The following is a 13,574-nucleotide window of genomic DNA, read 5'->3' as shown; positions in this document are numbered from 1 at the left end:
CTTTCTTTGTTTGTCTAATTTAATTATTTGAATTATGCTATAGTTCTGATGCATATTTGATCTGCTTAATCTGTATAATATTTTGGCAGGGAAAAAAATCACAAATATCATCTGACAGTAAAGGGGAAATCAGGTTTATTATGTCATCGGTTTTAACCATATATTTATTAGTTATGATAAATTATGGAAAACCAGGGTAATTCCTGAAATATTTAGGAGTGAGGCCAGTACTTCTCTTTGGTACTCCCTGTGCTGAATGACTGTAGGAGGGAGAAATGTGAGCACAACAACATTTATGTATAACTTGGATATTTATTCCGTTGCTCCATGTGAAACGAGGGGTCAGAGGTCAGTGATAGCAGGGGGCAGGAAGTTCAGTGCTTCAGTTCACAGACTTTGACGTGCACTCCTGATAAGTCTGGAGGGGTTCAGACCAGTCCCAAGATTAGAATGACTATAATTACCAAATATTTACGCCCTTTATGCCCACTTACTGCAAGCCTGATATTCCACAGAGACTCACAGAGGACATTGTCTGTGTACAGCCTGGAGAAATCCCACAAGGACGTGGGATGAGAAGCCTGTTAGAAAGTCAGTATAGAAGTCTCTGGAATCTCCTGGCTCTCTATAAATGACTTTGATGTCACACCGTGGTTTGTGGAGCCATGTTTTTACTTTGATAATTTCTGCCAACATCCATGTCAGTTTCTTTAGCCAGAAGTGTTCATATTTAGATGACGGGGTGGAGTGCTAAGTTATCAGACTAACTGATAATTTGTCAAAATGCTGATAAAATACTGGAATTTCACTCACAAACTCTGGAGCACATCACAGTGGTCTGGTTAGGTCCTGGGTTCAAATCCACCATGTAGCTGGGGCCCTTCTGTTTCGAGTTTGCATGCTTTCCTGTGCCTTAATAAGCTTCTTGAATTGGATGGGCAAAAGAAGGTGGATGGATGAAACTGCAGCACAGAAAACTACAGAGCAGACCTTAGTATTACACAAACAGTTGTCCCACAGGTAGGTCCTGGCAGGAGGGACATGTGTGCAGTAGCTAGCACTACCACCTCACAGCAAGAAGGTCCTGTTCTCCCTATATCGGTGTGGGTTCTTGTGGTGTACTCAGGCTTCCTTCCATCAACTGGCCCTTGATGTAAATGTGATTATGAATGGTTGTATGTCTCTGTTAGTTGGCCCTGTGATACAACCAAGGTCAAGAGGTCGACCAGTGATACAGTGTTTACACTTTACCTTTCACACAAAGCAGCTGTACCAAAAGGACATTAGCTTTTTACATCAAAACTTCACTACAGAACTTGGGATAACACAACAGTGTTGTGTAGTGGGGCTCAGGTGATCGATCCCAGTCTGTATGTCTCGGGCAAGATACTAACCACACGTTGCTCTCCGATGCATCCATCGGAGTATGAATATGTGTGAATGTTAGATAGGAAGCACTTAGAAACAGCGTAGAAAAAAGTTCTTGGGTGAATGTACAAGTTGAATGTACAGCACAAAAGCGCTATATAAGAACAGGTCCATTTACAACCAGAACATGTAGCAGTCTTCAGTTACAGTGACCACACAGTCAGTTAATGAGCTGAAGTGCTGCCACTGTTATTACACAAGTAGTGCAGTTAGCTCTTAAGTGATTATTAAACTGGCAACATTCACAAGAGTCTGAAGAATTCTCATCTTTTTAGGACCTAAATACTCTTAGTTGCTATAAAATCCTTTTAACCATCATTTTGATAATTTTACTGACAAAATCTTCAACTGGATAAAGATGGAAATTTCCAGATTTATCACAGGAAAAAACAAAATTGACAACCTTATCTTGCATTTAAAATTACAGCCTATGGCTTTAGATATGCAGCGTCTCTTTGGTGAAAAGTAAACTGAAGTCATACGGATCATAAACAACATGCAGCTGCATGTCTGGAAACAGGCGGAACTGATAACGTTATCAATTCTCTCGGACACATTTTGTTTTCATCCTCTTTTATTACATCCATGTAATTTCAGCTGATGACTCTCAGATAGCCGATGAGCCGGCTGTTTTTCGGAGTAGCAGCTATTGCACATGTAACATTTCATACCTGGATAACTGTTCAGTCATGGAGACTTCCTCGTCTACTTAAATCTTGAAATTACCGTCCACTTTACATGTCAGCAGTCTGTATCAACAAGGCAGTTACACCAGCAAATGTCAGAGATTTCAGCATGAGCTTAGATAGCTGACATTTACTTTAGACTGATAGGCTGCAGCATCTACATTAAGCATAATAAGCTCAGCTAAAAATCGGAACAAATATTTGTCATTACATCATGCTGCTCTGTGCCAGCATGGTCACTCAGATTACTTTTGCCGTAGACATCACTCATTATAGTTACAGTGAATGTTAAAAATGGTCATTGGTGGCTGACTCTGAGAGACTCTGTCAACGTCCTTTTTTAGTAGCTCTAAGGCCCAAATCTCAACTACCACAAACTTTAGTTCACCCTCCTTCTGTTCAAAACACATAAAATTCCCACTTTTTTAAGTTTTTGTTCTTTACATACCGAGTGTGTTTTTCAAATGCGAATTTATCGTGTTACGTACTTACACACCCAAACATGAACTTCTTGATGAAATAGGAATCTCCACATTCTTCCTTTTTTTGTTTAGACATTATGACCAACTTATAAGATAAGATAAGATAAGATAACCTTTATTAGTCCCACACGTGGGAAATTTGTTTTGACACAGCAGAAAGTGGACAGTGCAAAAGTTATATAGCAAAAATTAGAATACAATACAAATAATATACTGTACACAACTGTACAGAATAGAATGGAATAAAATAAAATACTATATACAGTAGAATAAAATAGAATAGAATATACAATAGGATAAAAATAGAATACAAATTCTATATACAACTGAGTAAAAATACTCTTTCTATATTATTATTATATTATTTATATTAATATAGCTCGATGACTTTATTTTTTGTCTTTTGAGGATGAAGTTGCTGCAAAAAAATGCAATCCTTTCAGTGTGTATACACACTAGTATGCAAGTTTGCATCTGAAAAACTCTGAAAAAACAACATTTTGTGTTGTTTTTTTCTTTAGACATTAACATGATTTCACATGAGCAGAAAGTACTTTTACAAAAAGAATATTAATTAATCATATAAAACAGCAATTCTATACTGGGGACCTCTCCGGGGTTTACACAGATATTCTCCGCCCATTCCTGCAACCCTGAATGGGATCAGCAATCAGGGACAGAATAAATTTCGGACACATCAAATCTGAAATCTTTATTACAAACAACTGACAAAAAAAATAAATCAAAAACATGGAATTAAATACTGTGTGGATTATAACATCATGGTGGGATTATTTCAAACAGGAATGCTCTTTGAATCTATAAATACAGCTGAAAATTCAATTCAGAATTAAAAACCAAGCAATCAAATAATCTGCACTCTTTAGTTAGAGCCTGAGGTAGATGTTTAGTGCCTCTTTGTGTGTGTGTGTGTGTGTGTGTGTGTGTGTGTGTGTGTACATGTTAAAAGATCTTTGTGAGGACAGAAAATTGGCATGCCACTGTACTTGTGAGGACGAACAGTCACTTATGGAGACAAAATGCCTGTTCACACAGGTTTGAAGGTATTTTTGAGGCTCAAAGTGTGGTTAAAGTGTCAGGGTTACTATTAGGTCATGGTTAGGTTTAGGCTACGGGTTATAGTATGGTATTCATTTTTGATGGTAAGGCTAGGGAAAGCATTATGCCAATGAGAGTGAGGACCTCTAAAGTCCTCCAAAGTAATCCGATTACTTTTTTAAAGTAACGGGTAAAGTAAGGGATTACTATTGCAAAAAAGTAATGAGATTACTGTTACTTTCCCGTAAGCACGCTGCATTACTGCATTACTAAACTGTCGTGATTTTGTTTGTTAGAGTGTCACATGACAATGATTTACGAGCGACATCCGTGGCAGCAACAGACGTGTGTAGATCAACAATGGATAATATGGAGTGCAGGAGAGAGTTTGACCATGCAGCATTTAAAGCATGGACGTACTTACATTACTTTAAGTTTTATTCCGTAAAAAGTGACAAAAACATTAGCGTCTGCTGTACAGTCTGTGTGGGAAGAAAGCTACTTTCCACAGCAAAAACTTGAACTTCAAATCTGAGCAAGCACCGAGCACGCTGCCACGGGAACGTGAAATTCACAGAGAAACCCCCGGATCCTCCCACTGACGTGACACTGGTCCTCACTAACATATGAAAACATGTGTGCATGTGTGTGTATGTGCGTGTGTGTGTATGCATGCATTAGCTAGCTGCACTGCTGCTGCCTCTACGTCCTCAGTGGGCTGAAGAACGGGTGCCACAGTGCCTCCTCCAGGGTGATCCGTCTGGACACATCATATTCCAACATGCAGCTGAGCAGATCGAACAACTGCCTCTCCTCCTCGTTCTGCGTCTGCATGTACAGCTGAGAGACAGAAATAATCAGATTTCCTACAGCTACCAGTCCCAGCTCACAGCTGAAGCTGACTGGTTGATGTGAGTGCCGGGTACCTTGAGAGGTCGACAGTGTTTCCTGATGTATTCATCGTCCCAGTTCAGACACTCGCTGTGCACATAATGCTTCTTCCTACACAGATTACATGCACAGTGTTTATATTCAGTTGCAGACAAAAACACTCTGTCAACACACACAACACACTACTTCAAATTACACCTGGAGCTGAGGAGAGCATATTCACAAAAGAGATCATGGATAAGCTCTATATCACCATTTGGAGACCCTTGCTGCTAAATTTCATTTTCCTGCAGATGCACAATCTTTTTAATCAAAGTGTTATTTTATATATTTTTTGTTCTTTGTGCACAGTTCCTCGGACAGTTCTTTAGAAAAATGCTGCATATAAGAGTTGTTTATTGGCACATGCACAGTGTCTGTTTGCACAAATGAAATGCAGCATTTCTGCCATGTTTAATATGATTTCTTTTGGATTTCACTGAAAGTGTCTCTGTCATCATCTGCATCTGTGGGTGCAAATATGCATTCATTTGCAGACTATGGGGAAATTCAGCTGAACTTTGTGCTATATGAAAAGTTACATTCAGAGTATTCACCTCAGTGTTCAGATGTATGTAATGAAGTGCTCTTTCAGTATGCAGTGCAGGCTGAGTGCAGGAGTGCCAGTTAAGGCACTCCTGCACTTAACTGGGACTCAATTAGGGATGCTTTTATGCAGCCTCCATGGGTACGAACGACCTATGAGACCCTGAGAATGGTGCAGAAAACCCTTTGGGAAGGATCTTCGTAGGGGCAATGCATAATTAGACTGCTCTATGAGCCCTTTTGTCTAGTCATGGTTTCATGCCATGTTCTCAAATGTCCTTAGTTATCATTTGTTGCTCTTCTTTATTCGCTCTCCTATTATTAGTTCTGTGTTTTCTCTTGTAAGTTGTAAGTATGACTTTTCAACAACCACAGTCCTCCAGCTTCTTGATTTCATTTGTCTTTGACATCAAAATACAAGAACAATTGATTCACACGTGTGTGTGTGTGTGTGTGTGTGTGTGTGTGTGTGTGTGTGTGTGTGTGTGTGTGTGTGTGTGTGTGTGTGTGTGTGTGTAGCTATTTGTGTAGCTACCTGGTCTGTTTGAGCAGATGTGGAGGGACCGGTCCGAGGACTTTCTCCATCATGGCCAGATGTTCTTTACTGTCATGGGTCTGAAACAAAACCAGCAGTTATACTACTGTGTGTGCGTGCACGTGTGTGTGTCTGTGTGCGTGCACGTGTGTGTGTCTGTGTGTGTGTGTGTACCAGGAAGAGTGCGCGTCCTAGGTAAAACTCCATCATGACACAGCCCAGACTCCAAACGTCACATGACTGGTTCCAGCCCAGACCTGAAATGTAGATAACTGAGCTTAATTCTCTGAGTGTTCATGTAGGAGTGTGTGTGCATGTGTCAGTTGTTTGTGTACCAAGTATGACTTCTGGAGCTCGGTAGTAACGCGTTGAAACCAGGGATTCATGGGGTTCGTGGTCAAATGTGGCATTGCCAAAGTCCACAACCTTCACATCAAGACTCCTCAGCCTCTTCTCCTTACACTCCTGACATAAAAATGGACGCATACACACAAACAGGAACACACACACACACTCTCTAGTAAACATCCTTCATCACATAGCAAACCTTAAAATAAAACCATGACGTGATATTGCACTCTTACCAAGTCCTCATTATACTCCAGGTCATAGTCAGAGCACACAAACAGGATGTTCTCTGGCTTCAGGTCTGTGTGGGTCAGTTTGTTACGGTGCAGAACTGCAAAACACACAAAAATACACAATACAATTGTGCATGAAATCAACAATTTTTTAAACTGAGCAACACAGTGTTCGACTGTCCCTGTAGAAGGCAAAAAAACCCTTTTTTTTAAATGAATCAGTAATTTTGCCTGTTTGTCAGCTACTGTTGATCAAAATAGTGGCAGACAAGCTAACAGGGTTACGCTTTGTTACACTACATTAGTTTTGATTTCTCTCCTAAAATGATGTAAAAACCCACAAACAATAAAAAAGTCTTTAGAAACTAAGAGATGTTTCAGTCCCAAGATTGCCAACGTAAACAGTCACCTACAACGCCCAGTCTCACAGAAGTAAACACCCGACTCACAGCACACAGCTTTGAAGATCTGGAAGGCCATGCGTCTAATCTGCTCCACGCTGAACGGCAGGAACTCATTCTGTCGGAGAAACTCAAAGATACTGAGGCCGAGCAGCTCGAACACGATGCAGACGTGGCCTTCATGCTCGAACCAGTCCAGCATCCTCACGCAGGCGCTGTCAGAAGACACGATAAATCACTTTAATAACGCAATCGCTGGAGATTAGAATGAGAAATGAATGCAAACAGCAATAACACAGCTATTCTTTCCTGCAGCCCATCAGTTAAACAAGAAGAAAAAAGATTTAACTGAATGCTGTCAAGGAAAAATGTAACCCCCTGGATTTCATGTAAGCTACACTTACAATCTGTTATCATCATCCAGGCGGTTGATTTCCTCCAGCACAGCGATCTCAGACCTCGCTACTTCACAGAAACACTCAATGTTCCTCACTATCTTCACAGCTACGTGCTCATCTCTGTTGAACAGACACACGACATGCAGAGGTGTATATGAGGTTTAAAGCTGATATGGACCTCTGAATGTTGAAAACAAAAAAAACATATAATCTCGAAGCACTAGAAATACCCATCAATTCCAAGGATTTTTCAGCATGCGTGCTTACTTCTCTCTGTCTATACACTTCACTACTTTTCCAAATGCTCCTTCTCCAAGTGCAGAGACAACTTCATCTGGAAAGGACAGACAGATATTTATTTGGATCACCAGTGCAGTCCAGAGCAGAGCACTTTTAAAACACTCTAAAACACACTTCCTGCAGCTTCTGACTTGTCACAAACACATTTGAAAAGTCAACTAGTCGCTTTCCTTTCATTCTTCTTCCACAGCCAGACGATTGTGTGATGCTTCCAAATTATGGCATAAGGTTCAGTTCAAGTTTAATCACAAACCATTTGGTTAATTTTCAGTAATGCATTCCAGCAAATTAAAAAGTGAAAGGTTTAGCATCCTGGACTAAGTGCCTGAGAGTACATTTATTGTACAAAAGAGGAATTGAATTAAATAATAAGCCAGTTCCTCTGTACCAGTGAAAGTAGTCAGGTGATCACGGTAACAGGAAACTATTTCTAGAGTTGCTATTCTGGTGTCAGTTGCCCTTTTAGAAGAAAAAAAGCATAAGGGGAAAGGGGGGGGGGGGGAATGTGATAAGTACATCTTTCTTTCATCACGAGGCCGATGTGATAGGCCAGGTGGCCCTCTTCATCATCCTCACAGCTCTTTCCCCTCTGACCCTCCTCCACTTCATCATCATTGGCGCTGCCAGCGTTGTCATCAGCCTGAGCGTTGGTTGTGTTTCAGTCAGATATATGGATAAGAAGCAAAAGAGAAAAACAGAGTGTCAATTTGAAAAATGTCCATTTTTTCATAGAATTTAATTCCAATAATGGGATAGTTTGAAATCATAAAAAACTCAGTTCTGTCCTTTTTTATATATTAAGATAAAATCATAGAAGTGTTGAGAAGCCATTAGATTATATAAGAAATGTCTAGCAAGCTAAAGTTTTCCAAACAGCAATTTAATTGCCGATGTTCTGGGATGTGTTCCCATTCAAAATAAGACGAAAGTTCAACTACAAAAATATATTTTATATACAGATCCTATTTCATCGACTGAATCACAGTGGATTATTTGGGGTAATCATATTACACAAGACCCTGCTGTTGCTATATTAGATGATGCTCCTAGTTTTGATGGGTTACTCATTCACACCTGTTATTTTTCATCTGAATTAGCAACAAATAATATAATGTAATGCACTGTATATAATGTAATTAATTAACTAATGTTAATGTACTTAACAATAAGGAAAAAAAGCCTCAGGCAAACTTAGGGGGACTGAGCAGAAAGAAGATTATCCAACCAAGTTATGAGTTTCTGAGGTGGTGCGGTGGATGCACTGGTTGAAACTTCCAGTCTTTGTATCCGTTTGTAGATCAGGTTTGGAGTCATCGCCATCTACCAAAGGACAGAGAGAGAAAGACTTCAAAACAGTTCCAGGAAACACAGACAATAATTAACCTGTATGAGGATCACAGTAACAGATATTATTAAAGGCCAAAACCTAAGAGGAAATAGCGTTACCTCTCCAGTACTCGGAGTTGTCATCCTTTCTGCCCATTGCAGTGTTATCAACACTCTACCTGACTCAGGCCTCTTCTCCACACTCTGGTAGTGTCTGCAAATGTAAGGAGAACTTATTTTCAAAAAAGGCTTTGTGAAAGCTTTAAAAAGCAAAAAGGACATTTCGCATTTAGCTTCACAGACTAAGGAGTGAATCGCACACTTTAGCATTAAACTTTACACACACGTGTGAGGCAGCGTTATCGTACTAGAATTTAGGAATGACAGGTGCCAAACAAACCGGTACAAACATTATCGATACAAATATAGAAATTCTTTACTGGCACATTATCAGCATTTTAAGCTTAGGATCTTTTACTCTTACATGAGGCCAGTACAAATTCCCACGAGGCAGTGGGAATGTAATCTTGCACTCATGTAATATATATGTTATTTATGCATATCTATATTCATGATTTTATGAACTGTTTTTATTTATGTAAAATGGTTAACGGCAGCAGTGGAAACTTGAGTGATGTAGCTTTTATTAAAAAACCAAAAATCTCTGGTACTTTGAATAGACTACTTTGTTCGTGAATATAGATTAACATTTATATCACCAAAGTAGCGAACAACATTAAAAATGCTTTCCATGAGTAGAATATAACACAGACAACATGCTTTTCTGTGCTGGTAAACATAAAGTGCTTCTAAAAATAGTCAGGAGCATTATAATTTACTGTTGCTGCACCTGAATGAGAAATTTCACTCTTAAGAGTGAAGTGGAGAAACTCTTCTCTGTTTTTTGGAATAATATAGTTGCTCTCCGTGCTATACCTCATATTCTTAACTTTAAGAACATGAGGTATAGCACACAGTCTCAAGGGTTTTGGTTCTTTATCACTGACCTTTTAGAAAACCCTATATTAGGATGTTCTGTGCAGAAGGTGAAGTTAGGGATGTGTAGGTAGCATGATAGCATAATGGTCCATGGGAGATTGTGACCAGCTGTTTAAACATATAAACTGAAAGACAAATCCTTCATGCTTGTCAAAATATGCAGTTTCTTAGTCAACTAAGAGTAGTAGAAGCCCCAAGCTTATTCAGTCACTCAGAATAAGTGAAACTTCTAATAGTCAAAACTACTGCAGTGTGTTTTTGAACTGCGTCATGAAATAACTGCATTTTGGTTTCGCATATGAGACGTTGAGGAGTTTTGCTCTTGAGGGGCTTTTAGGTGTTCCTTTGCAGGGTTCTCTTCCTCCCTCCTGAGACATAGATCTGTCTCTCTGTGCCCGTCTGGGTCGGCTGTCTCTGATCGACTGTAAATCAGCAGTAAGGATGGCTCACTCTCACTGACAACATGTAGGACCGTTGTCACTCACTTAAGAATATCCAACACTCACTCACCAGCCACTGCCAGGAGCACAGAGTACGCCACTCCTAATTACTGATAGGCAGAATAAGAAACCAATACAGCTGAAGGATAGGGCCCAGTAAAAGTGCAGCCACCAAGACATGATCTATTTAAAACATGCTGGTTTACATAAAGGCAATGCCAGTCATTTGTGCCTGTAGTCATCTGTATAGGGATTGATTATTTTTGGCTAGGCAGTGATTTTATTATTACCCAATTGCTTATTTTCTCTAACAAAACTAATTTAACTCTATTTTTGGACATGAAAAACAAAATCTTCTTCTTAGAAGATCTTCTCTTACTGCTCCAAACAAAATTCACTGCCTAAATTTTAAATCTAGAACAAAGTACAAGGTGTTCCTGATCGGATGTGCTGACAGTGTGGGTCTTGTTTTAGCCATATGCCACATTTTTACAAGCTAGGAAAGGATTTCAAATTATATTGCGCACATTTTGATGTTAAAAAATTTGGACAATAACTTAACCCTGACCGAATATGGTTAACACCGGACTGATGTTAGGAGGTCAACCATGGAGGCCTCAGACTGACAACACCGTTGGGTTATGAGGTGCAAATAACACTTCTTGAAACACAATAACTTCCTAACAAAACACAATGGCAAAATATTTTTTTAAAAGCTTTTTTGTTTTTGAGTTATTATCTTGAAGTGTTCTTGTGCAAATACAAACTGGGGAAAGGAAATGCTGTTTGGATTAAAATCAGGTCAGAGTTATGGTACCTTGTTACTGTAAGTAAAAGGGAAGCTACTTCCTTCAGGAATGATTAAAAGAAACAGCTGTTGACTGGATATAAATCAGGAGGCAGTCAGCAGTCTGAAGATTTAAGATCTCTGCAGAGGGCTGCTTTGTGACATCAGCCTGCTTTCTTCTTTACTTCTAATAACAATTTCATAACCTCAAGAGTCTTTGTCATTTGAAAATTACCATAAAATGCTCTCTGGACAACTGCTGAAACAGCCAAAGTTGCTAAAGTTGACTTTTACTGTGTTCCTTTAAGTTCTATTCCTTTGTACCCTTTTTCTATATTACGTAATAGGATAAATTTCAATCTGGATGGTTGAGATAGGTGAGTGACTGCTTTAATTGGAGGGGATTATTTAGTTCAGTTCAGTTGTAGTTTAACAGGTCATCTGATACAGCTGAAAATACACTTAGATGAAATCTAACAACAGCTCTAACTGTGCTCTGAAAGCTGTCCAGACCACAGAGCTCCAACAATCAGCACTGTGTCTGCTAACACACTGCTGCTGTGTACAGTCCATGCATGCGACACACTAAGAATACTGCAGGACAGAATGAGATTCTGTCTTTTCACACCACAGGTTAAATAAAGCAGCAAAGTGAAATGTCACAACACCATGGCTATGAAAAAAATAAATAAAAATTCTGGTTGGCTGGTTAGCTTATTATTGTGCGTCATATAGAGTATTGCTAAAATGCTGGATGTTTATATTAAATGTGAACTAAGCTTCAAATAATGAAAAAAGCTCAGACTTACATTGGCTCTAAATGCTCCTTCCAGACTGATTATTATTATCATTATCATTATTATTATTATCATTATTGGCTCTGTAAGCACAGGAAACCCACCCCCCCTTCAAATCTGTTGTTTACAAAGAGCATCCAATCAGAATGAAGCTGGCTTATCTTAAAGGGGGTAAAAGGATAAACCATTCCAATGCCCAGTATAAGATACAAAAGGATTATTATTAACTGCAACTCATGCCGAGTTACTTCAGCAGAGTTCAGGAATAACTACATGTAAACAAGTTCAAATTCCAGTGTAACTGTGAAGAACCACATCTTACCTGGGTGCTAAGTACCAATGTACTGCTTCACTTATTCCAAGTTAAAAATAAAACCACTGCATCCAACTCTGTAAGTTATATTGATGTTTTTTTTTCTGTGCATTTATCCTTTTCACAGTAGTGGACATAGTTCTTATAATTTTCATTTTAAACATTTGGTGCACGGTTCATATTTTTTACTTGCATTGCAGCCTACTGCATATCTCCATCAGTTTATAAACAGAAAATCTTTTATAGATTATTTTTATATTTTAAAAGTTGGTATTTTAAAAAATTTTTGCTTTTTTTTTTCACCCCACGCCCCCATTGGATGTTTGTCACTGAAGCAATAAGAAAAATTCCTCGACTGTACAAACTCATTTAGCTATAGAAGTAACAATTTAAGAAAAAAAATCAAATCGAAATAAAATATAATAATATATATCATATAATAAGAACCATACATTATTGTTTGAAGTCAATAATAAACTACTTTAAAAAGCAACATTTGTAACAATTTGCAAAACAGTTAACTGGTTACAACAGATTTTGCAGTGTTTAGTGATAGTGATCTATCTGCTTACCTGTATTTGGAATTGAAGCTGTGGAGTCTTCTGCTTCTCTTCTATCTGCTTTTTGGGCTCTTGCAGGTCTGTTCAAGCAACTTATCGTCCTCTTCTTTAGCTTCCTTGGGCCACTATTCCACGCCCCACCAAAGCAACACAACCACTTGTTGCCACATGGCATAGCTGCCAAAGAAGGAATGGGAAAAATGGCGTCCGTGGTGCAATAAAATATTATGTCCTTCAGGAAACCAAGCCATGGACATTCCGGTGTACTTCAAGGCAGTAAAATCCTCTGCCAGCTGTAATGAAAAAGGACTCGGGGGCTGCTCCTGCCTCGACCCTTGGCCTCACCCCGTAAAGGCTCCTCTTTCATCCTTCAGGAGAAAACATAGTGTACTGTGTCTGAAACTGTGGATACAGGATGATGCAGGACATTAGGTGATGTACTCTATGAATGACATGGGGCACACGATCCACCAGCAAATCATACATAACTGTGGTTCCATGTAAGCACAGTGCCACATTAAGGCTTGGATCCACAAAACGTAAGCTATTACTCACTGATACTGTTTTAGAGCAGTATCTTTTATTTTCCGATCTTTAAATTAAATGTTGCAAAGCTAATATAACATAACAAATAATAATAATAATAAAGTCTAAATACAGCAAATAACAACAAAACATGTTGAAATGTAAGCATAGAACCAGAGTTATGTTTGATAACTACTACTTCGTGAGGTTAAAGTTTTCTCTTGAACACTTAACTTTTGTTGGTATGTGCTGACAAACCCAGAAACATGAAAACTGGTTATTCATTCTTCTTGGGATGCTTTATGAGTAAAGAGTTTGTTTTTGGTTCATTTGACAAATTATCATAGATGAAGGACTAAAGGGGATGACATGCATCCAAAATCAAAATGTGGAATAATACCACTGGTTTAATACAAAGACCTACTTAGAGTTCCCAGAAAGTCTAGAACTAATGTTATTATATTGTCAATCTCACTGCTAA

The 13,574-nt window shown here is 38.8% G+C and overlaps 1 protein-coding gene across 1 annotated transcript; it reads right to left on the bottom strand.

The window, feature by feature from the left end:
- Positions 1 to 2,695: 2,695 nt before the first annotated feature.
- Positions 2,696 to 12,879, bottom strand: LOC113031077 (dual specificity protein kinase CLK4-like). The gene is made up of 13 exons (XM_080306927.1): positions 12,581 to 12,879; positions 8,793 to 8,886; positions 8,572 to 8,666; positions 7,863 to 7,986; positions 7,314 to 7,380; positions 7,053 to 7,166; positions 6,697 to 6,863; positions 6,251 to 6,345; positions 6,002 to 6,131; positions 5,841 to 5,923; positions 5,667 to 5,746; positions 4,582 to 4,657; positions 2,696 to 4,495 (listed from the first exon to the last, which is right to left on the bottom strand). Exons 2-13 carry the CDS (start codon positions 8,827 to 8,829, stop codon positions 4,358 to 4,360), a joined length of 1,206 nt encoding a protein of 401 aa, XP_080163053.1. The 5' UTR covers positions 8,830 to 8,886; positions 12,581 to 12,879; the 3' UTR covers positions 2,696 to 4,357.
- Positions 12,880 to 13,574: the final 695 nt, after the last annotated feature.

Source organism: Astatotilapia calliptera, chromosome 10 (assembly GCF_964374335.1).
Source record: "Astatotilapia calliptera chromosome 10, fAstCal68.1, whole genome shotgun sequence".
Classification (NCBI taxonomy): Eukaryota; Metazoa; Chordata; class Actinopteri; order Cichliformes; family Cichlidae; genus Astatotilapia; species Astatotilapia calliptera.
The sequence above is the reverse complement of the archived record's forward strand: the minus strand, read 5'-3'. Positions and strand labels throughout refer to the sequence as shown.

Coding starts and splice junctions, on each gene's coding strand:
- LOC113031077 (XM_080306927.1), bottom strand. CDS start 8,829: ATGGGCAGAAAGGATGACAACTCCGAGTACTGGAGAG. Junction 8,667..8,792: donor CAACTCCGAGTACTGGAGAG/GTAACGCTATTT, acceptor GTCCTTTGGTAG/ATGGCGATGACTCCAAACCT. Junction 4,496..4,581: donor AACACTGTCGACCTCTCAAG/GTACCCGGCACT, acceptor TCTGTCTCTCAG/CTGTACATGCAGACGCAGAA.